This window comes from Carassius carassius, chromosome 14, assembly GCF_963082965.1.
Source record: "Carassius carassius chromosome 14, fCarCar2.1, whole genome shotgun sequence".
Lineage (NCBI taxonomy): Eukaryota > Metazoa > Chordata > Actinopteri > Cypriniformes > Cyprinidae > Carassius > Carassius carassius.
Window position 1 is genome coordinate 259,919 of NC_081768.1, and position 25,082 is coordinate 285,000.

The 25,082-nt window shown below is 44.4% G+C and overlaps 3 protein-coding genes and 1 long non-coding RNA gene across 9 annotated transcripts in view; 1 reads left to right on the top strand and 3 right to left on the bottom strand.

The window, feature by feature from the left end:
- Window positions 1–7,320: 7,320 nt before the first annotated feature.
- Window positions 7,321–14,407, bottom strand: LOC132156451 (protein LBH-like). The gene is made up of 2 exons (XM_059565445.1): window positions 14,257–14,407; window positions 7,321–7,564 (listed from the first exon to the last, which is right to left on the bottom strand). Exons 1-2 carry the CDS (start codon window positions 14,332–14,334, stop codon window positions 7,358–7,360), a joined length of 285 nt encoding a protein of 94 aa, XP_059421428.1. The 5' UTR covers window positions 14,335–14,407; the 3' UTR covers window positions 7,321–7,357.
- Window positions 14,408–21,163: 6,756 nt separating this feature from the next.
- LOC132156452 (uncharacterized) lies at window positions 21,164–21,771 on the bottom strand. Its single transcript, XR_009437424.1, has 2 exons — window positions 21,381–21,771; window positions 21,164–21,344 (listed from the first exon to the last, which is right to left on the bottom strand). It is a non-coding gene; the product is annotated as an uncharacterized LOC132156452 (long non-coding RNA).
- Window positions 21,772–21,823: 52 nt separating this feature from the next.
- On the bottom strand, window positions 21,824–24,199 carry mrpl2 (mitochondrial ribosomal protein L2). Its single transcript, XM_059565446.1, has 7 exons — window positions 24,055–24,199; window positions 23,786–23,844; window positions 23,553–23,718; window positions 23,288–23,429; window positions 22,993–23,219; window positions 22,228–22,301; window positions 21,824–22,138 (listed from the first exon to the last, which is right to left on the bottom strand). The coding sequence occupies exons 2-7, from the start codon at window positions 23,840–23,842 to the stop codon at window positions 21,926–21,928; spliced, it is 879 nt and encodes a 292-aa protein (XP_059421429.1). The 5' UTR covers window positions 23,843–23,844; window positions 24,055–24,199; the 3' UTR covers window positions 21,824–21,925.
- An 851-nt stretch (window positions 24,200–25,050) lies between these two features.
- Window positions 25,051–25,082, top strand: part of LOC132156675 (kinesin light chain 1-like) — a 40,830-nt gene continuing 40,798 nt past the window's right edge. For all 6 annotated transcript variants that reach the window (XM_059565610.1, XM_059565611.1, XM_059565614.1 and 3 more), the window contains exon 1: window positions 25,051–25,082. This exon is cut by the window's right edge and continues 114 nt beyond it. The gene's annotated coding sequence lies outside the window, so the exon portion shown is untranslated.

Here is a 25,082-nt window from a genome sequence, read left to right on the forward strand (position 1 = left end):
GAGAGCGCCAAGATCTGAAGAGCTTTCTCCAGCCATGATGATACACAGAACAAACATCTCCTCACAACTTTACAGACTCCAGCTAATGATTCCTGCGGATTGTTCTCCGTTAGTTTGAGACGTGACTCTGGTGGTTTAATTAATCAGCAGCTTATTTATTGCTCCGAATGAGAGACACGTCCAGCTCATATTTCAGCCCAAATCAACAGGATAAAAACACATAATCAAGCCAGTCTCATGAGTGTGTGAAGAATGGAAACATAATGATAGTATTTGCTGTACTGCCTCTAATGCTTATGCTGATATATGTAATAAATAATAATCTTTATTACAGTAATATGCTATAATTGTTTCAAAAATATTTATTTTGTTTTTCTTGACTTTGGGGTGAAATTCGACCTGGACAGTTTGAGATTCCTTCCAGTTAACACTCCTTATTGTTATTAATGACATTTCGCTCGTAATAATTTTTATAACTTCTTGGTAATTCAGGGAAACACATGGAATGAACTGATATTTAGTTGTTTGAAGTTATTTAGTTATTTTGTATTTGAAAAACAATCAAATGTACTTTAAAACTGTATACACCGATATGAAACATTCTGATTGAAATCAAATTGAGCTTTTCTAAGTAAACAGATTTGAATTGATGTGATGATTCACCTGTTGTTTGGCTGTTGTGTGCAGAAACATCTTTAATGACTGAAGCAACTCACATCGACTCAATCACAGCTGTTCATGATCACCAGCTCATGAGCACTAGAGGGCAGCAGAGAACACACACACACACACACACTCTCTCTCTCACAGCAGAAGACTGTGTTTGTGTTTCCTGTCACTGACATCATCCTGCATCTCGTTACTAAGCAACCCCTGAGCCCCATCTGTCGTCACGGCAACCGCCTCACCCTCAGAGATCTCCTCCATCAAACCTCAGTCTCATTCATTATTCTCTTCTGAAATAAAACACTGCAGGGTAAATGATTAACCCTTTCACATTGAGAACTGCAGTATTTTAGCTTTCTGACATGTTCTGTTTGAATATGCAAATGAGGCGCTTTCTAATTAAATGTGTACTGTTCTCTACAGATTTCCAGAACATAAATCTGATCAAGTCAGGTTCATAATTCCTTGATGACATATTAAAGAGGGGTTTCTGAGTTTCTCTTTTTATCACTTCATAAATCAGAAAAAAACTGTCATCAGAAGAAAACAAACACATCTTCATCATGTTTTCAGGAGTATAATGTATAAATCAGTGTGAATGAAATATGACCAAACCTGTACAAAACAAATCAAATGAACACTTCAGTGTGTGTTTTGGATGTTTTCTTTCCTTTAGTCTAAGAGAGAGATCTTACAGAAGCCGAAACAGAGCAGGGTCTCAGGACGGAGTCAGATGTTCCTCTCACCTGGACCACAGCGTGTGAAAGAGCACAGATCTGCTCAGCAGTGAGCCGGTCTTCCTCCAGGTCAAAGGTCAGGGTCTACACAGGTCCTGATTTACAGGAGGATTGTCTGGGAACGTCACGTGTGTTGATTCTTCTGTCGCATTACCTGCAGCCATGCACGCAGAAAACACACAACACGCTCCTGATGTGCATCAGTGCACTGGGCTTTTCCTTTTCCACGAGCACTCGAAGCTATAAACTATAAAACACAAACACAGTGCTGGCCAAAATGATCTGAACACTAGTATTATCAGCAGCTAAACTGGTCTGAAGTCAGTTATTTCCATCTTTTGTTGTAGTGTAACTGTAATAATGCAGTGAGATGTTTGATCTGATCATCATCAGTCTGTCTGGAGTCACATGAAGAAACAGACTCCATCCAGAAGAACTGTGTCTCCGAGACGCTTCGAGAGACTCTGCTCAAGTGCACAGAGGACAGAAGCTGCTCTAAACACAAAGAAAGCTCACAACAAATGTAGATTTCATTTAGATTATAGAAGTTACTTGATCAAGAAAATCTATTTATGACATTATTTTTGACAGCAAGTGTCTAACACTTCTCTCAGTACTGTAGCTTCGCAGGAGTTTCTCTAGACTATCTTTTATTTATTAGTTATGTATAACAGTATTGCAAGAGCTGAATAATCAATCAAATTGATTAATCATTCTAATAAGCGTTAGATTAATCGATTATCAAAATAATCGTTTGTTCGTGTTCTTACTGAAAATCAGCTTTAACTTTAACCGCAGATGAGTCGAAGTTCATCTTTCAAAGCCTTCCATCGACAGGAGGACAGATCCTTCACTTCAAGACTGAAAGAAACCAATGCAATACAAGCTTTTACTCACATTTCCTGAAAACATAAAAAGACATGTCCATTATGTAACTCTTATCATGCCACATTATGTCAATCACATATATGATTTAGTACACATTATTCTGACGACTCTAAAAACATTTCAACTGTGCTTTCACAAGCTTTTTCTGGACTTTGGTTTCCTTGATCTAGACAAATATTAATATGAGGAGTGAACGAGAGGAAGGGCGAAGGAAACAACTTCTTCAGATGAATCTCTTCTTGCACCGTTTCTCATGCTGTCTCTGTGATGAATGACTGAACAGATGAAGGTATTATCATCTCCTCACGATCTCTGCTAACCGCTAGATCTTCCCGCTGGCGTCCCATCATGTACTTCACTAAATCCTGAACTCAGTGACTCCACACAATCAGCTGGAGAGATGACTGACAGCAGTAACTGAGGATAAGAGGTCATTATAATGACTGATTCCTGGCAGTGTTTTTCTGGTTTATTACAGCGAAGCTGCTTTTATCCCCTGTAAAGACCTTGTCTCAGAGGAGCACCAGGACAAGACCACAGGAAACAGATGATTCTTCTGCACAATCTGACTTTGCTGCAGCCTGGAATTGAACTACTGGTTTCGTCTGGTCAGAGGAGAACTGGCCCCCAACTGAGCCTGGTTTCTCCCAAGGTTTTCTTCTCCATTCTGTCACCGATGGAGTTTCGGTTCCTTGCCGCTGTCGCCTCTGGCTTGCTTAGTTGGGGACACTTCATCTACAGCGATATCGTTGACTTGATTGCAAATAAATGCACAGACACTATTTAACTGAACAGAGATGACATCACTGAATTCAATGATGAACTGCCTTTAACTATCATTTTTCATTATTGACACTGTTTTCCTAATGAATGTTGTTCAGTTGCTTTGACGCAATGTATTTTGTTTAAAGCGCTATAGAAATAAAGGTGACTTGACTTGACTTGACATCATCGCTGAAGCTACTTCTCCTCAGATCGAGCACCACACACACGAATTCACTGTTTACTCTGAATCCATCATTATCCTACCTTCACCTTTGAACTTCCGCCTCTGACGACACGACGCTCAACTGACCAATCATAGACAACTTCCGAACTGCTAAGCCCCGCCCCGTCAGGCGCTCATATGTTTGTGTTCAACTCGGTCCTTGTGAACTTGTAAGACACTAAAACAGTATTTTTTTTTAAGTAAATCTGTATATTTTATAATTGTTATCAAGTTAATAGAGAATATAAATGTTATTATTCCTACATCTCTTGATGAATTCGAATCTATCTATCTATCTATCTATCTATCTATCTATCTATCTATCTATCTATCTATCTAATGCAGTGATCCTCAAATCGGGCTCGCGATATCCACTCTCCTGCAGAGTTTAGCTCCAACCCTAATCCAGCATCCCTGTGATGTTCTAATGACCCTGAAGACACTGATCATCTCGCTCAGGTGTGTTGGAGGATGTTTGGTGTAGTTCCATCATCGTCCAGCAGGGGTCTGAACTGCCAAAACAAAACACCACACAAACCTCTAGTCTAGAGAAGATGAGTGGAGTTTGAACTTTAGCCTCTGATTGTCATGCATTTGCTCTGTCTGTACATTTTTGTTTCCATTCAATATGAATTTAGATTAGGGAAACCTGCTGGTGTGAAGAGGTGATTTCAGTGTGGAGTCTGATGTGCTGACAGTATCAGTTTAATAAATGACAGCACACATAATCTCAGTAGCACTTGTGTAACATCACACATCACTGCACTCCATTCACACACACACACACACAGAGAGAGAGAGAGAGAGAGAGAGAGAGTGTGTGTGTGTGTGAGAGAGAGAGAGAGAGAAAGAGAGAGGAGAACATGGACAGCTTAACAAATAAAGCCCTTTAATAGAGACCAGACCTCACATCACATCATCTCAGAGCGTGTGTGTGTGTGTGTGTGTGTGTGTGAGTGTTAAATGGTTGTCCAGGTCACTGATATGTGTTCGGTCTCATTCTTGAAATTCTTTCCAGTGGAAACAATTTGGCACTGATGCTCGTCTGTCCACATGAATGAACACACACACACACACACACACACACACACACACACACACACACACACACACACACACACACACACACACACACATACATTAGTGAGCTCATCTCATAGACATGCATTAATTTTATATCAGGTTAATTATATTTAAATATTTATTTATATTTTATATTATATTTTTGGTCTTAATGACCCCTGACCCCGAAATAAACCCTCACAGAAACCTGTGCAAAACACTAGATTCAAATACAAACACGATTAACCCACGCACTAGTCATTGTACATTTAGACCTCACAAGTAAACCTGTATAGACACACACACACACACACACACACACACTCTTGAGTCACAGCTGAAAGTTATTGTCTTCCTCTCTGCTCTTTTTCCCAGCAGCTCATTTGAGTGACACTGATTATTATGTAACACACACACATTCACAGTGTATCATAACTCATACTGTAGACATACACCGATGCATTACTGTGTGTGTGTGTGTGTGTGTGTGTGTTCAGTGTGCGTAAAGGAAAGTTTCTATTCCCAGTTGAACACTGAGAAAACGGCAGATTATTTTTACTCTTTCTTTGGTCTGAACATGAAGCGCAGTGACACACGAGACTTCAGAGAAACACACTCAAACCATACGAGAAACACACGAGAAACACACGGACTTAGTGTCTGCTGGTAGAGCAGGGCAGAGATCGAGTCTGATGCCAATGAAACATCCATCAGCAGCTGCACAATAACACAAGACATTTAGAGTCACAGTGAGCTCAGAGCTTCTTCAGAGACCGAACACAACACCTTCTAGTGATCTTATATTGTGATTCTGACTGGAAAAGTGTCACAAACCACAGAATCATTTGACATTATCTGGTGTGCAGAAGCTGACGTTTTCTCACGTTCTGCCCATTGTGATGTGTGTTTGACTCCAGTGACCAAACACTCAGAGCTTCATTCTGCTGATTAGTGTCTAACGAGAACGTCCAGACAACACAGAGTCACTTTCACTGTGTTCACTGTGTGTGAGATGTGAGCAGAGAAGAGTTCTCAGGTATGATGTCAATCGCTTTGAGCTTGTGAGCACTGCAGTGATAAACTACACTGACCATCAGATAAAACACATGCTACAGCGGCCGGATCATGGACACACACACACACCTTTATCCAAATCTGAGGTGAAATCTGCAAGAGGAAATCCCACAAGAAATTCCAAAACATTTCACTTTATTATTCCTTGCTCAGCCCTTTGAGAGTCATAATCTAAACACTGTATAACGTAGGTGACTTCACAGATAATCTTTCCAGTTTTGTGTTTTGATATGAAAAACATTCAATGGCATCGTTTGCACACATGCATCATTAACATGCATTCATTCAGCAGACGCCACATACTCATCAGAGGAGACAAAGCACAATGTGAACGCTAGACGAGCTCGATCTAGAGCTAGAGATAAATGAGGGTCATTACAGGAAGAGCTTCGTTTGTGATCTTCAGAAGTGAATGAATGTGAGACACAGAGCTAGCATACACTGCATCTTACTAACATCACTGGAGCTCATTCACTGCTGAAAATACACTATCTGTGTCACATTAGAGAAAAGAGCTGTGTGTTCCCTTTTGCCTAAAAGTCTGAAAAACATTAACACCCATAATGCACTGGGCTCATACGTAGAATCCTGTTAAAAATGGACGATAAATGATCTATAAATAATAATTAAAACTAACTGCAAGGCTCAGAGCAGCGCTTCTGATCAGTAGAGAGGAAGTGTGCTAGTTTCGAGGTGAGCTTATTGAGACAGGAAGGCAACATGCGGTTAGCAAAACTAAATACAGTATACATGCACATTCACAACACACACACACACACACACACACACACACACAGATTCACTGCAGGAAGTCACATGTTTAAAGCCTTTGTGCTGAGTTGCATGGTGTGAGATAACAACACACAGTCTGTTTCACACTCAAACACTTCTAGAGATACAGTACATTCACAACAGAAGCTTTTGTGCACACACATTTACTTTGCTTTAGTCAGGAACGTTGCATAGACCTCCACTGTTTTTATTTACAGCTAGTTATACTCACTACAAACTAACCCTAACAGAAAACTGACTGCATTACTACAACAACAAAAAACTTTTAGTTCATGTTTATAATGTGTTTACAAATTAGGACATCCCAAAAAGGGTTTTTTGTGTGTAGCTCAACTCATTTCTCAGTACTAATTTGTCTGTAAAATATATCTGTTCACTCTCTCTCTCTCTCTCTCTCTCTCTCTCTCTCCACATGCATATTTCTTCCAGTTTTCTTCCAGTTTAAAACACAGAGTCTGAAGAGAGTCAGGGAAGCACTGGTTTGTAAAGCACTTTCAGATGGTTTATTTACAGCCTCTGTCAGTCAGAGAGGAAGCAGTGTACATACAACATAAGAGCAAACTCCCTGAGTCTTTACAGATGAACACACGCTCTGCACAGACAGGAAGTGATTCTGTGACAGACCTGCAACACAAACCCTGACATCTACATACGTGTGTGTGTGTGTGTGTATAGATTGATGGATAGATAGATGGATACAGACACACAAACACACAGATGGAGACAAAAGATCCATAAGAACACGAGACACGGTCAGTTCTGCTGTGAATACAACACATTCAGGAAGACAGCTGCGGTTCTCCTACAGATTCAGGAGTGATTAGGCTGACACACTAAAGACATCTTACTTGTCATTCATCTACACAATATTTACAGTAAAATCCACATACAACACTAATGGCATATGGTCAGGAAGATCTGCGTTACTCAGAAAAGCATGTAAATAACAGGAATGAGCGCAGGACAGACTCACACCATCATCATAATGAAGAATCGTCTGACACACACTCAGCATTTGTCCTCACAACACACACACACAGGTGGGAATGAAGCCGAGTGAACAGGTGTCAGTGGATCAGTTGTTCTGTATGTGTCGGTGTGATTGTCTATTCTATGTGCGTGTGTGATCATGTCAGTCAGTCGATCTTCTCTAGTGCTGAGATTTCTGCATCTGTCCGTTCTGCAGGTTTCCGTCACACTCTTCCTCATCCTCGTCCTCCTCGCTCACCAGGAACTCCTCGGGAGGCCAGCGCAGCTCTCCGCTCTCCACCTCGCCCTCCGTCGGCTCCACCACGATAGACGGCAGACGGTCCTTCAGCTTACAGCAGCGCTCGAAGTCTGAGGGATCCGGGAAGATCTGAGCGGAGGAACAAGGAACACTTTCGGTCAGAATATACACACACACGCATCTACTGACACTCTCTCACATTCACACACACTTACTGACACACACACACACACACAATCACTCACAAGCACACACTCAAACACACTCGTGCACACACACTAACATTCACACACTAACACTCTTGCACCCTCACACACTCTTACACACACTTTCACAATCACATTGACAAACACTCACACACTGACATGCTAACACACTTGCGTACAACACACACACATACACACTCCCTCTCACATACTGACACACACACACACACACACACGTTCTTCCCCTGACGTCCTGAAGTCTCGTTTCGGCTGAATTCTGGATGAAGCGTGATGTATTTTTAGCTCGGCATAATTCAGTGACATACATGGGTGGCAGGGAAACCAATAGCACAATCTGGGCAACACGCCAGTGGAAAGAACATTAGTGTGTATGTGTGTGTGTGTGTGTGTGTGAGGGTGTGTGTGTGTCTGAATGATGAGAAAGAAAACAGATGAAAAGAAGGACAAACAGAGCAAGGGATGTTCTATAACAGGAACTGAACCATGAGACCCTCGTCTGACCCCCTGATCCATAAACAACAGCAGAGCATGAGACTAAAGATCCAAGACTAAAAATAACCATCAGCCATTAAACTCTGAACAAAACACCAAAGGAACAAGAACATCAGCCCTCTATTCTAAAGAGAGACTAAATCTTTCCACAGCATCTCCTGAGATGCTTTAAGATCTGTCATGAAACTCTAGAGGAGCTCAAATGAGTTCATAAAAGGGGTTTGAATCCTCATGAACACTTATGCAAGATGTAAAAGTTTAAGTGAAACATTAAAGAGTCAGACAACTATAATACTTGACTTTTTATAAAAAATGACTTTTGCCATGCAGAAAACACGGATGGAATCCAGTCATAAAGATGGATTTTACTGTATAACACTAAATTAATTGGCAAATGTTGGATAAATCAACATTAGGGATGTGGACTTAATCAAATGGTGATATGGACTAGTGTGTGTAAGTTGTTTTGTTAATAAAAATAATACAGTTTTCTAAAACCTCACTATATATAACAATTTTTAAAATCTCTATTGTGCAACACTTAAAATAAAAGGAATGGTTAAATTTCCATCTGAATACAGATGGAAGCAGACAAAAGAAGACGAGAGAAGACAGGAGCAGACAGGAGCCTACAGGAGCAGACAGGAGCAGACGAGAGAAGACAGGAGCAGACAGGAGCCTACAGGAGCAGACAGGAGCAGACGAGAGAAGACAGGAGCAGACGAGAGAAGACAGGAGCAGATAGGAGCAGACGAGAAAAGACGGGAGCAGAGGAGAGAAGACAGGAGCAGACGAGAGAAGACGGGAGCAGATAGGAGCAGACGAGAAAAGACGGGAGCAGACGAGAGAAGACAGGAGCAGACGAGAGAAGACAGGAGCAGACGAGAGAAGACAGGAGCAGACGAGAGAAGACAGGAGCAGACGAGAGAAGACGGGAGCAGACAGGAGCAGACGAGAAAAGACGGGAGCAGAGGAGAGAAGACAGGAGCAGACGAGAGAAGACAGGAGCAGACGAGAGAAGACAGGAGCAGACGAGAGAAGACGAGAGAAGACGGGAGCAGATAGGAGCAGACGAGAGAAGACGGGAGCAGAGGAGAGAAGACAGGAGCAGACGAGAGAAGACAGGAGCAGACGAGAGAAGACAGGAGCAGACGAGAGAAGACAGGAGCAGACGAGAGAAGACAGGAGCAGACAGGAGCAGACGAGAGAAGACAGGAGCAGACGAGAGAAGACGGGAGAGCAGACGAGAGAAGACAGGAGCAGACGAGAGAAGACAGGAGCAGACGAGAGAAGACGGGAGCAGATAGGAGCAGACGAGAGAAGACGGGAGCAGAGGAGAGAAGACAGGAGAAGACGGGAGCAGATGGGAGAAGACAGGATCAGACGAGAGAAGACGGGAGCAGACGAGAGAAGACGGGAGCAGATAGGAGCAGACGAGAGAAGACGGGAGCAGAGGAGAGAAGACAGGAGAAGACGGGAGCAGATGGGAGAAGACAGGATCAGACGAGAGAAGACAGGAGAAGACGAGAGAAGACAGGAGCAGACGAGAGAAGACAGGAGCAGACGGGAGAAGACAGGAGCAGACGGGAGAAGACGGGAGCAGACGGGAGAAGACGGGAGCAGGCGGGAGAAGACGGGAGAAGACAGGATCAGACGAGAGAAGACGGGAGCAGACGAGAGAAGACGGGAGCAGACGGGAGAGACGAGAGAAGACGGGAGAGACGAGAGAAGACGGGAGCAGACGGGATCAGACGGGAGAAGACGGGAGCAGACGAGAGAAGACGGGAGCAGACGAGAGAAGACGGGAGCAGACGAGAGAAGACGGGAGAAGACGGGAGCAGACGAGAGAAGACGGGAGCAGACGAGAGAAGACGGGAGCAGACGAGAGAAGACGGGAGCAGACGAGAGAAGACGGGAGCAGACGGGAGAAGACGGGATCAGACGGGAGAAGACGGGAGCAGACGAGAGAAGACGGGAGCAGACGAGAGAAGACAGGATCAGACAAGAGAAGACGGGAGCAGACGGGAGAAGACGGGAGCAGACGAGAGAAGACGGGAGCAGACGGGAGAAGACGGGATCAGACGAGAGAAGACGGGAGCAGACGAGAGAAGACGGGAGCAGACGAGAGAAGACGGGAGCAGACGAGAGAAGACGGGAGCAGACAGGAGCAGACGAGAGAAGACGGGAGCAGACGAGAGAAGACGGGAGCAGACGAGAGAAGACGGGAGCAGATAGGAGCAGACGGGAGAAGACGGGAGCAGACGAGAGAAGACGGGAGCAGACGAGAGAAGACGGGAGCAGACGGGAGCAGATAGGAGCAGACGAGAGAAGACGGGAGCAGACGAGAGAAGACGGGAGCAGACGAGAGAAGACGGGAGCAGACGAGAGAAGACGGGAGCAGATAGGAGCAGACGAGAGAAGACGGGAGCAGACGAGAGAAGACGGGAGCAGACGAGAGAAGACGGGAGAAGACGAGAGAAGACGGGAGCAGACGAGAGAAGACGGGAGTAGACGAGAGAAGACGGGAGCAGATAGGAGCAGACGAGAGAAGACGGGAGCAGACGGGAGAAGACGGGAGCAGACGAGAGAAGACGGGAGCAGACGAGAGAAGACAGGAGCAGAGAGAAGACAGGAGCAGAGAGAAGACAGGAGCAGACGAGAGAAGACGGGAGCAGACGAGAGAAGACGGGAGCAGACGAGAGAAGACGGGAGCAGATAGGAGCAGACGAGAGAAGACGGGAGCAGACGGGAGAAGACAGGATCAGACGAGAGAAGACGGGAGCAGATAGGAGCAGACGAGAGAAGATGGGAGCAGACGAGAGAAGACGGGAGCAGACGAGAGAAGACGGGAGCAGATAGGAGCAGACGGGAGCAGACGAGAGAAGACGGGAGCAGACGGGAGAAGACAGGATCAGAGAGAAGACAGGAGCAGACGGGAGCAGACGAGAGAAGACGGGAGCAGACGAGAGAAGACGGGAGCAGATAGGATCAGACGAGAGAAGACAGGAGCAGACGAGAGAAGACAGGAGCAGACGAGAGAAGACAGGAGCAGACGAGAGAAGACGGGAGCAGAGAGAAGACGGGAGCAGACGGGAGAAGACGGGAGCAGACGAGAGAAGACAGGAGCAGACGAGAGAAGACAGGAGCAGACGAGAGAAGACGGGAGCAGACGAGAGAAGACGGGAGCAGACGAGAGAAGACGGGAGCAGATAGGAGCAGACGAGAGAAGACGGGAGCAGACGGGAGAAGACAGGATCAGACGAGAGAAGACAGGAGCAGATGAGAGAAGACAGGAGCAGAGAGAAGACAGGAGCAGACGAGAGAAGACGGGAGCAGACGAGAGAAGACGGGAGCAGATAGGAGCAGACGAGAGAAGACGGGAGCAGACGGGAGAAGACAGGATCAGACGAGAGAAGACAGGATCAGACGAGAGAAGACGGGAGCAGATAGGAGCAGACGAGAGAAGACGGGAGCAGACGAGAGAAGACGGGAGCAGACGAGAGAAGACGGGAGCAGACGAGAGAAGACGGGAGCAGACGAGAGAAGACGGGAGCAGATAGGAGCAGACGGGAGCAGACGAGAGAAGACGGGAGCAGACGGGAGAAGACAGGATCAGAGAGAAGACAGGAGCAGACGAGAGAAGACGGGAGCAGACGAGAGAAGACGGGAGCAGACGAGAGAAGACGGGAGCAGATGGGAGCAGACGAGAGAAGACGGGAGCAGATAGGATCAGACGAGAGAAGACAGGAGCAGACGAGAGAAGACAGGAGCAGACGAGAGAAGACAGGAGCAGACGAGAGAAGACGGGAGCAGACGAGAGAAGACGGGAGCAGACGGGAGAAGACGGGAGCAGACGAGAGAAGACGGGAGCAGACGAGAGAAGACGGGAGCAGACGAGAGAAGACGGGAGCAGACGAGAGAAGACAGGAGCAGACGAGAGAAGACGGGAGCAGACGAGAGAAGACGGGAGCAGACGAGAGAAGACGGGAGCAGATAGGAGCAGACGAGAGAAGACGGGAGCAGACGGGAGAAGACGGGAGCAGACGGGAGAAGACGGGATCAGACGAGAGAAGACAGGAGCAGATGAGAGAAGACAGGAGCAGAGAGAAGACAGGAGCAGACGAGAGAAGACGGGAGCAGACGAGAGAAGACGGGAGCAGATAGGAGCAGACGAGAGAAGACGGGAGCAGACGGGAGAAGACAGGATCAGACGAGAGAAGACGGGAGCAGATAGGAGCAGACGAGAGAAGACGGGAGCAGACGAGAGAAGACGGGAGCAGACGAGAGAAGACAGGAGCAGATGAGAGAAGACAGGAGCAGACGAGAGAAGACAGGAGCAGACGAGAGAAGACGGGAGCAGACGAGAGAAGACGGGAGCAGATAGAACAGACGAGAGAAGACGGGAGAAGACGAGAGAAGACGGGAGCAGACGAGAGAAGACGGGAGCAGACGAGAGAAGACAGGAGCAGACGAGAGAAGACAGGAGCAGACGAGAGAAGACGGGAGCAGACGAGAGAAGACGGGAGCAGATAGGAGCAGACGAGAGAAGACGGGAGCAGACGGGAGAAGACAGGATCAGACGAGAGAAGACAGGAGCAGACGAGAGAAGACAGGAGCAGACGGGAGAAGACAGGAGCAGACGAGAGAAGACGGGAGCAGACGAGAGAAGACGGGACCAGATAGGAGCAGACGAGAGAAGATGGGAGCAGATAGGAGCAGACGAGAGAAGACGGGAGCAGACGGGAGAAGACAGGATCAGACGAGAGAAGACAGGAGCAGACGAAAGAAGACAGGAGCAGCAGAGAGAAGACAGGAGCAGACGGGAGAAGACAGGAGCAGACGGGAGAAGACAGGAGCAGACGAGAGAAGACAGGAGCAGACGAGAGAAGACGGGAGCAGACGAGAGAAGACGGGAGCAGACGAGAGAAGACGGGAGCAGACGAGAGGAGACGGGAGCAGACGAGAGAAGACGGGAGCAGACGAGAGAAGACGGGAGCAGATAGGAGCAGACGGGAGCAGACGAGAGAAGACGGGAGCAGACGGGAGAAGACAGGAGCAGACGAGAGAAGACAGGAGCAGACGAGAGAAGACAGGAGCAGACGAGAGAAGACAGGAGCAGACGAGAGAAGACGGGAGCAGACGAGAGAAGACGGGAGCAGACGGGAGAAGACGGGAGCAGACGAGAGAAGACAGGATCAGACGAGAGAAGACAGGATCAGACGAGAGAAGACAGGATCAGACGAGAGAAGACAGGATCAGACGAGAGAAGACGGGAGCAGACGAGAGAAGACGGGAGCAGACGAGAGAAGACGGGAGCAGACGAGAGAAGACGGGAGCAGACGAGAGAAGACGGGAGCAGACGAGAGAAGACGGGAGCAGATAGGAGCAGACGGGAGCAGACGAGAGAAGACAGGAGCAGACGAGAGAAGACGGGAGCAGACGAGAGAAGACGGGAGCAGACGGGAGAAGACAGGAGCAGACGAGAGAAGACAGGAGCAGACGAGAGAAGACAGGAGCAGACGAGAGAAGACGGGAGCAGACGAGAGAAGACGGGAGCAGACGGGAGAAGACGGGAGCAGACGAGAGAAGACAGGATCAGACGAGAGAAGACAGGAGCAGACGAGAGAAGACGGGAGCAGACGAGAGAAGACGGGAGCAGACGAGAGAAGACGGGAGCAGACGAGAGAAGACGGGAGCAGATAGGAGCAGACGAGAGAAGACGGGAGCAGACGAGAGAAGACGGGAGCAGATAGGAGCAGACGAGAGAAGACGGGAGCAGACGAGAGGAGACGGGAGCAGACGAGAGGAGACGGGAGCAGACGAGAGGAGACGGGAGCAGACGAGAGGAGACGGGAGCAGACGAAAGGAGACGGGAGCAGACAGGAGCGGACGAGAGAAGACGGGAGCAGACGAGAGAAGACGGGAGCAGACGAGAGAAGACGAGAGAAGACGGGAGCAGACGAGAGAAGACGGGAGCAGACGAGAGAAGACGGGAGCAGACGAGAGAAGACGGGAGCAGGCGGGAGCAGAGGAGAGAACGGACAAGAGAAGAGACGAGAACAGACGAGAGAGCAGAGTAGAGCAGAGGAGAGCAAATGTTACCTGGAAGGTCAGGCGTTCTTTGCTGGGACTGAGCCTCATGTTGTCCATTGGTGTGGCGCTGATCATCACGTCAGTCATCACGGCACTAGCTACACACGCTCAGCTGCACAGAACACAATACACACACACACAGTTACTCTCAATGCATGCACATCATCAGCAAAGTCTCTGCTAGATTTGAAAGATCAGATCACCCTACGTTTGAGAAGGACGAAGAAATCATTCTGCAAGTGTCTTACAATAAAACAAACTCAAAGCAGTGACTTGCATCGAGTGAATATGTTTCTTACCGCACAGGCGTTTGCACGGTAATTGCTTTCTGAGCACAACAACATACAGGAAGCCCTATGGTGATGCCTCCTAAAACACAGCTTCACTCTCACCACAGTGGAAACCACCAAACCATCAGATCTTCTGCATCAACACTGACTCTCTCCATGCAAAGCATGCTGGGATCCAGAAATCCCCTGTCCAACCAATGCCAATAAACGTGACTCATTCGCTCCAGACTCAAACGGATGAAGTGAACATCCATCTGACTCTCGTGAGCACACTGAACTGATCTCGGACTCACGCTCTGGTGTCGTTCTACTAAAGTCCGGACAGCAGGTGAAAATTACGCAAAGTGGATTGTGGGATGCTAAAGATGATTGAGATTCCCTCATCCATAAGCCAAAAACTGAAACACATTGCATAACAGTCAACGCATTACAGCAAGACAATGTCAGCGGCTTCATCCATCATGGGATAATCCCAAAATCTCCCAACTGAGTAAAAATGTACAAGCCTTTAATTTCACTAATGGCCAATTACACAAGAGTCGGTGCGACCACCGATCGGATCACAGTCATAGTGAAAGTGTGCAGGGGCGTGCATGAGGCTCGTACAGAGCAGATGCACCCAAACTTTCCACTGCTTCGGTTTCAAAGAATCACGTTCAGATCATCACCACACTATGAGCGAAGAGCCACACACTTATCTAGGCTCACAGAGAGACTTTATTTCTGCTTTATTGTTAAGTCGAGTCAATTACAGAATCAATGATTGTAATGACTTTTAAAAATAAATTAGTAAATAAATAAACAGAGCTCTAAAAGTCAACAGTGTCTCTATTCAGATCAAGTCAGTTCAGATAGGGCTGCATAATAAATCATACTTTAACAGTGATCATAATTTCTCCCTCTCATAATCATCTGTGATATTTGTCCGGCTGAAAATGGTAACAAGCCTCCATAAGCTTTTATTTACTTATTTATTTTTAAAAGTCATTTTTTATTCATTCATAGTTGCAGTTGCAAAACGTTTATCATATTAAGTACCGTTTTTCATTATCTATATTGTAGCTTTATTTTTATTTCATTTTCAATTTCAGTATTTTAGTTAAACTAAATTAAAATGAGAAATACTTTTGAAACAAAATATAAAAAGCTTTTTATTTCACCTCATTTATGTATCAAGTAATGATGATTTTCTTTTTTTTGTTATTGTTTTAATTCTATTTTTTAAATGTCAAGAACCCCCCCCCCAATCAGACTTTACTGATGTAATATTAATCACTGATGTCTGTGACCTTTATATCTCCCTGTCGTTATTTACATTGATGCATTCGGCAGATGCTTTCATCCAATAATTAAACCCGATTAATATTATTATCATCTGAATACATCACAACAGTAAAACACCGGACACACATTTCACATTGTTTCTATATTGACTCTAAATGTGTGACTGGATTTGTAAAGTGCTCGATGTCGGAGTTTCTCAGATCTCTGGGATCAGGTCTGACGGTGTGTATTTTTTAGTTTTTATTTGAATTCAACAAGTTCATATCAGACTCAAACTTTCCACCACATAACGAGTTCAACGTAACAGCTCAGTCCGCAAAACCAAACTAGATCAGTCTCAGAGTCAGTGATGAGTCTGATCCACTTCATTAACCTTCTGTCGAAAAGACAAACATCCTGATCCACTTCTCCAAACTTAAAACACAGGTTTGAAAGCTCTATCAGAATCACACACGCTTGATAAAATAGAAGACATGAGAAGGAAGCGCTGGCAGTGATATTTCAGCAGAACGTCTAAACATCCTGCTCCGAGAAGAAGAACAGAACACACAGATCACAGAGGAGAGGAAGAGAGAGTCCAACAATCAACCTCCGGCTAAAATAATCCAGACGAGAAGAAACACAAGCAGACGACAGAAGCACGGCTCAAACTCATTTAATCAACACCTCGGAGTCTCAGATTAGTGTTTCAGAATCATCCGAAAATTCAGCAGCGCATCACAGAAATAAATTACAGTTTAACAGAGGTTCACACAGAAAACAGCGGTTTTAAACGGTTATAATATTTCACAATTTTTACTGCGTTTTTGATCAAATAAATGCACCTGGGTGAGCTTCTCTCAGACACATGCTCGTGTGCTTTAGGCTCAGCATCTCATCACTAGCCTCAAAAAAGTGACAGGATTTATCTTCCACATGACGAGCCAAACTGGAAGACCCTGGCGAGGCGATAACCAGATTACCCAGAGTGCATCTGTGCTGCACTCAGAAGTGTTTAGGGCATCAGTGGATCATCAGACACCTCATCTAACCCTAGAACACATAAAACCAGCTCATTTTGTTTAATCACACATCACGTCTGTTTGATTACGAGTAATTACTAACTGCATGATTCTTACTGTACATTACTGTACTCTACACTAATCACCTACTCCTAAAAATATTGTAGAAACTTGATATTTACTGCAGAGCTGCTTTGCAACGATTGCTTTTGTGAAAAGCACTATACAAACAAACTTGAACTAAATTGAATCATCACTGATCTGACGTCCGTGATACTCTGAATTATTAATACTCCTCGTATGACAAAATCACCAGAACCTTGATATCAAATCAGTCCGAAAATACAAAAGCAATAATGTAAGCCACTTCACTGTATAACACCAGCAAACCAATTCAACTGAGCCTGTGTGTAGAGTATCGTTTATCAATTCTGATTCCGGTTCTAATCAATTACCTTATTCAATTCCAGTGCGGTAAAATAAACATGAAGTCAAACAGATTTCTTCTGTCTCAGAGACTCGATTGTCTTCTGTAGAGTTGCTGAATTTGTTTTATGACTGATGAACTTTGCAACTTTTTTTCCGTTTATTAATATGAAGCTGTTTTGTAACGAACTGTATTGTATGAAGCTCTGTAGAAATGAATGTAATTTGGCTCAATGAGCTCAAACACTGAAACTAAAACAAAACAATGATGATTCGAAGAAAGTGTGTGCATGCCTGAGGAAATACCCTCGTATCCATGTCCCTGCAGCACAGAAGCAGTCATCAGTGTCACAGACGTATATTTGTAGAAATACACAACAATACATTGTAAGAGTCACAATTATACATTTCTCTTTTATGCCCAAAATCATCAGGATATTAAGATCATGTTCCATGAAGATATTTTGTACACTTCCTACCGTAAATATATCAAAACGTAATGTTTGATTAGTAATATGCATTGCCAAGAACTTCATTTAAAAAACTTAAAGATGATTTTCTCAATATTTAGATTTTTTTTGCTCCCTCAGATTCCAGATTTTCAAATAGTTGTATCTCAGACAAATATTGTCCTCCGAACAAACCACACATCAATGGAGAGATGATTTATTCAGCTTCAGATGATGTATTAATCTCAATTTCTCAAAAACCTGACCCTTACGTGTTTCCCACGCCAGCTCTTCTTCTGTGGGGCACATGTTAATGGTTCAGACATGACTCTGCGCTTTCAGACGAAGCAGAACTCTTCACTAATGATGTTCGTTCAACATTGCTGATGTGAGCTGCATGTGAGGCAGAAGGACATGTGTGTGAGAGAGACAGCAGTGATGGAACAGGTTCTGAGAGAACGCGATTCATGACGGAACGTGACCTTTGATTCTTCAGACGAATGAAGAAGTGAGTCAAACTGACCGTGCAGCGCTGAGAATGATCAAAGACTGATGTGTTAAACACTGTCGAGTATAGGCTACTACTGACAAACACGCGATCACAGAGCTGCCGAAAACAGTGAGACGCATGAAAGCAGATAATGTATGAGTTTGAGAGAGAAGCTCACCTGCGAGCTCATCAGCAGACCCGCACACACGCGTTTATCCCGCTGCTGCTCGATGGAAATATCGCTGATCTCCGGTTAGACGATGCACTCTCCTCCAGCTGCTCGATCTGCACATGAGCGCCTGCGCATGCGCTCTTATACAGGAGGCGTGGCCGGCCGCGGGAGCCACGCCCACACCGCACCTCGCGCTGGTCAGTGAGTGGACACGAGCTTACTCACAGCAGATACAAGATACAAGAACAAGATATATATATATATTCTTTAGTTGAATTTTCTGTAATATTATTAAAATAGCATATTCTATACAGATGTCACGCTGTTGGAGTTTATGTAGTATTTACACACACACAAAAAAAGATAAAAATAAGAGTAATTAAAAATATATATTTACTAATAAATATTAGTTAATAAATATTAACTATACTGTACATATAAAAAGCCAACAAATAAAAATAAAAGAATAATATAATTATCTAATTCCTTAAATACCACAGAACAAAGAGGTTTCTGACTGCTGAATGTATATATTATATATTATAAATTAAGTATCCTATAATCAAGAGATTGATCATGCAATCTCTCGTTGTCTTAGTTAAAAAAGTAACTCAAATATTCGAAAAGCCAAAATGATGAAAAATCCAAATATTAGTAAAAGAAAGTTACACAACTCTTTGTCATGTATTAATCTAGAAAGCTCCTACCATAACCTCTTTGTATTTTGACAATGCCAGAAAATATGAGTGATAAATGTTAAATATATCTGTTCATTTGCCCATTTAATAAGCGAGTAATTATGTTTGGATAACTAGATTGAGAAAGTATTCCTTCATTTTATATTCAAGTGTCACTCGTGTCCTTAACAAGTTAGTCTAGTCAGGATGTAAATTGAGTTGCAGGTCTGATCTGGATCTAGAGGTCAGACTGGTTCCTCCAGGTGGGTTCTTCAGGGTTCTTTAGGCTCAGTCAAACACAGGGCTGTGTCTGTGGTCTACAGCGCCATCTTCTGGCAGTTCAGTGAAAGTCAACACTCATTACATCACCTGATTACATCCCTTTAAAGTCGAGACAGAACAGATACAGCTCGAGGAAGAGCAGAGTAAAGATATATGAGAGGACACAGAGTAGGGACACTAGGGGACATGTGTGTTGTGATTTCAGGTCAGTGTGCTAGATTACTTACAAACTGTGGTCTGCTACTGATTCCAAATTACATGACAAAAATATGAAGTTAACAGCATAATCCATTACATTACTTTTTAGGTCAAATGAGACTAGCTTTTTTTCTTTCTTTTAGTTGTTTTTAAGACACTTTGCACGTCTTTTAGTTCTGACTCTAAAGGCTTCTGTGTGTAATTTGCCTCCAGACTGAGCACAGAAATAATTTAGAGGGAGTGTTTTAATGATCCTGTGAATGCAGAATCAAATTGAATCACACTGAATTTAACTGTGAATCAAATTTAATTGAATTGTTCCCAATTTTGCAAAAATCGTTCATGAATCGAACCAAAACCTATGAATCGTGAATCAAATCAAATTGCCAAAGATTCACAGAGCTCTGGATAGTCTCCATGTACTCATCTAGATCAACTCTGAATAAGACGGGTTTAGACCCAGTACATTTATGTTCATGAGGGTGCTTCTGTGCTGCAGGGTCATATATCTGGGTGAACTGTCACTTTAAGAGCCACTATGAACTCTGTCTCTGTGTTTGAGGTCGTGTAGATGTGTTCACATGAAGGATTCTGGGTACTCTAGAGTCTCGTCACGTCTGTTTTATCCCTGGTTTGGGGTTGCATGTGATTTCTGAGAGCTGTATTGAACAGGTCACGTCCACTGTTTGGGAAAGTTATGCATTTTAAAAGTTATGCAATACAAAGTTGCATTAAAAAAAGTTACGAATTATGTAACGTGCTTTTTATGTAAAGGAATGCTTTACGTTACATTTGAATTACTTTAAATCTGGGCGGGGCTAGCTTGTTTTAAATATAAGTTCTTTTACAAAAGCCCTTTCAGAGCTAAAGTGAAGTGAATGCGTCTCAGGCTGAAGGAAGTGTAAGTTCTGGTCTGTACAGTAGAGAGAGCAGCTCAAACTAATCACATGAAGAAGAAAGATCAACACTGTTCACAAATAACTACAATCAGACACAGATGTGTTACTTTTGCTTAGTTTGGTTGAATTGCATCATCGAAGGTCAGTAGCAAAGACATTAGTTTATAAAACTGTATTAAATACATAAATGATATTTGTCTTATTTAACATATTCTGAGTTTGCATTTGACTGTTTTTATTGATTTTGAGGTGCAGGTGAGATGATAAACACATGTTCACATTTAGTCTAGATCTACAGTGAGATCATGTTCACACACAACACTCTGATCTCTGTCTCCATGGCAACACCGGAACTGTCACTCAACACATGAGAAACAAAGTAACTGGAGATACTTATTTGAAAAAGTAACTCAGATATTTCCTTCTAAATTAAAACGTAATGCGTTGCTTTACTAGTTACTTTAAAAGTAATCTGGTTGTGTTACTTGTACTGTGTTCCCCAGCGCTGGTCACGTCTCACAGAACTCCAGATACATGAACAATCCACCGCAGCACCTTCATACTGAACCTCTTTTTAAATGATGTGACACTTTTTAATGTTGTACCTTTGCATGTTTTGAATCTGAAGTATGTAATGGCATTTTATAGCACTCTTCTTTCATGCTTACACATGCAGTTGTGTTTATTAAAGGTGTTTATCCAGTGCTGGATGAGTGTGTGAGTGTGTGAGCGATGAGCCGGACGCGTCTTCAGCTGACCGTTTGCTTTATTGCAGTGATGAGAGTTAAAGAAGAAGTCCACTTCCAATATAACATTTCCTGATAAAGTCACTCACCCCGTGTCATCAGGATCTTCATGTTTGTCTGTCTTCAGTCACAAAGAAATTCAGTTTTTTGAGGAAATCAGTCCAGGAGTTTTCTCCAGTGGTGCTCAACGGACTGAAGGTTAAAAGTGCTCTACATGACCCCAGCCGAGGATTCAGGGCTTGTGCAGTTAAACGCTGCTCTTCTTCTTTAAAGAAATACTGTTTATACACTTTAACCACAAATGTGTCTTTATCAGCTGATGTTGGCGCAGGTGAAAGCACTGACCCAGTGTTTTAATAAAGCCATCGTGCAGAAACAGTCATTGCTCTTCACAGAGAGGGTAAAACTAATTTGGAGGAGAACATGAGATGATGAGAGTTTTTAAAAGGAAGAACTAACCACACATGAACTTTCCAACAGGATTATACAATGTGTGACGACACGCATCACAGAGCATTTGTTTAAAACTTTATGAATATGAACTTTTTCAGAAAATGAGGGATGGTTTCACTGGATAAGACTCTTATTCCTTGGATGGGATCATGTGGAACTCTTTGAAGCAGCATGTCTAACCTTCAACCCGCTGAAGTATGTATCATCACTGAAATATGGAGAAAAATCCTGCAGTGTTTTCCTCAAAACCTTAATTTCTCTGTGACTGGTCAGACCTGAAGAAAGATGACGCAGGGTGAGGGACTGATGTCTCAGGATTTGGCGGCTGCAGACGGCAGGTTGATGAAGCTCTTCATGGGAGGCAGCGGTCTGATCTTGCGTCCGGCCCAGCCGCCCTTCCTCTGCCACAGGCCACTGCTCGGTCTGATGCCCAGCCAGCGGTTCCGGCCCGCCTTCCCAATCACACGCTTGTTGTGCTCCACATTAGACACTCTGCCGACCGTCACCATACACGTCTCCAACACCTGAGGACAGAAACAGAGCCGAGCTGTCCTCAGACCGGACCGATTCTGAACTCAACATGAAGACTAAAACCTGTCCGCTGAAACCTCACCTGGATCTGATGTTTGGAGGGGAGCTGGACGATGGCCGTGCCGTTGACCTTCCGCAGCAGCACTCCACACGTTCCTGCACACACACACACACACACACACACACACACAGATGACCTCATCTCACAGTGACCCATGAGCAGCACTCAAACCACACGCTTCTGAACCCGCTGTCCACCAGAACACAACATTATCACACACTCCACAGCATCAGCTGCACATAGGAAACAACCGATCTGATGTGGCAGAAGCAGAAATAAAGTAGACATGTGATAATCCATGTTTCTCACGCTCTACAGAAGCGTGCTGGAGATTTAAACAGCAAACACATACTCTGATGTGCATTTACAGAGCGTTCCTTCACTGCGTGATTCACTCTATTAAAATACATAAGAGTCATCATAAATTCAAGATGTGGGGGCAGAAAATGTATATATTTATATCACGTCATATATTTAATCAATTTCACACAAAGAGTGAAATTTTTCTCCAAAAAATTACCAAACGTGATGTAATTTAAAGTTAATTAAGAGACTTACATAATGCACACTTATAGAAAAAATGGCTTTATAAAGGTAAAAATGCCCATAAAATGTAGAAAACAGTTTAAACTTATTGGAAAAGATGAATTTCTGTCAATTTGAGTGGATCATCACACAGAATATGAAGAATATCAGACCCTTCATGAGTCAGTGCTCAGCAGGGAACATGGAGTGTTTGGTCAGTAGTGCACACTATCTAGGGCTCTTGTGAGGTTAGTGTTGTACCTGCGGCACGGATGTACTGCGCTCCCTTCCCGGGGAACAGCTCCAGATTATTGACCAGCGTGCCGACAGGAAGTGCCCCCAGCGGATGAGAGTCTCCCTCTCTGGCCAGCACTGCCATGCGTCCGATGGCTCCAGATGTGCGGATCACGTCTCCAGCCTCCATGTGTTCTGTGGCGATGATCCAGCGCTTTCGGCTCCCGCCGGCCACCAGAGCGATGTCTGCGGACCTGACGGAGGACAGAAACGAGTGAGGGGCGGAGCGGGCAGTCAGGACACCACCAGGACCATCACTGACCTGCAGGGGTCGTATCTGACCTCCATCACCTTCTCCTCGATGGGCTGCTGCTCTTTACCAGCTTCATAACGCAGCCGCTGGAAGTCGATCATACGATAGCGCTGCTTGTGTCCTCCACCGATCCGCTGTGTGATGATCCTACCTGCAGACAGCAGAAGAAGAGCTCACTACATCAGTACCTGCCCCAGCACTGACAGATGTTACACTTCCTGTTCCTGTACAGAGGGGGCTCGGCAGTAAATGCGTTAAGGTTCATTAGTCTGACCGGTGTAATCTCGTCCTCCGGTCTTCTTCACGCCGATCGGTCGCACGGTGTATTTGTCCCTCTGTTTCCACAGGCTCCGGTTCTGCAGGTCACACGCGCTCGTCATGAAGCCGCGACTTCCGGTCAGAGCAGTGCAGACACCGGAAGCGACCGGGAAACCGGCGATCTGAGGACACGGAACGTAAGATCAGGTGTGAGGTGAGGACTGATGAAGAGGAGGATGAAGATCTCACCTGAGAGGAGCCCAGAGACAGAGCCCTCAGTGCGCATGACAGCAGTCCGACGCTCATCACTGCAATATCACAATAACACAGAGAATAAATCACTATAATAACACAGCCATACAGAGAACAACTCATGAAGAAACGTGATAATACATCTAATAAACCACAGAGTCACTGCAGCACGCGTTAAACCGGTTCTGTGAAGAAACGCACGGATTGATCTGTAGTATATCCCTGATGGAGCACTGATCAGTGACTCAGCGCTGATATAAACTCACCGAGACTCTTCTGTACACTCTAAACACTGATGTTTATGTTCTCTCACTCTAAACTCACTCTAAACACTGATGATGATCTGCTCTCTGTCCTTCAGCGATCACACACACGCCGCTGGTCGCGCTCGGGTGACGTCACACACTCACCGCCGCAACGGCTCAGATCCGCCAATCACAGAACGCTCTCTTCTTCTTCTGTGGTTTTAAGTGACGATGTACACAGAGCCGTAGAGAGAGGACTGTCTTGTCTATTTTATTGAATTAATGGTTTGAGTTAAACATGTTTGTTCCTGTTTGGAAAACGATCGCATTAAATTACGGGGAAGATGTGTTTTCCAACGTTCTCTTAACGGTATAAACGTCCAGTATTTAAAATGTTTCCAAACGCTTTTTGTTTATTGGACCGTTAAGAGAACCCGCTATTTTATAATTCTGCAAACATTGTTTTAATGTTATCTAAATATTCTAAAACAAGTAACAACATTCAACTAAAAAGTTCCAGAAAAAAAGCGTTCCATGATTGATGTGTGTGTGCGTGCGTGCGTGTGCGTGCGTGTGTGTGTGTGTGTGTGTGTGTGTGCGTGAACGTTATGAGAATATTACTGAAGAGCAGTTAAGTTTGAACACTGGAATAATGTTTATTCATAACTGTAAGAGAACCTCAGCCAAAGTTCTCGGCCCAAATTAAAATATATTATTTTATCAGAAGCCCCCCCCCCCCCCCCCCAACACAATTCCGCATTAATATCTCGCGATTCTGAAAACAAATAAATAAATAAATAAAAATAAATAATAATAATATATATATATTAATTACTTTTTAATTTTATTCTGTGGCAGAATTAAGCATAAAATACGTAAATAGTTATTCTTTGTTTGTATTCTATTATTGTTATTGATCAAAGCAACAACAGTGGGCTTAATAATAACGATCATAATAATAAAGAAACAGTGAATATTATTTTCAGAGGGTTTTGTCTTGTGTCAGAAATGAAAGCCACGCCCATCTGAGGACACCGCCTGAGGAGTGA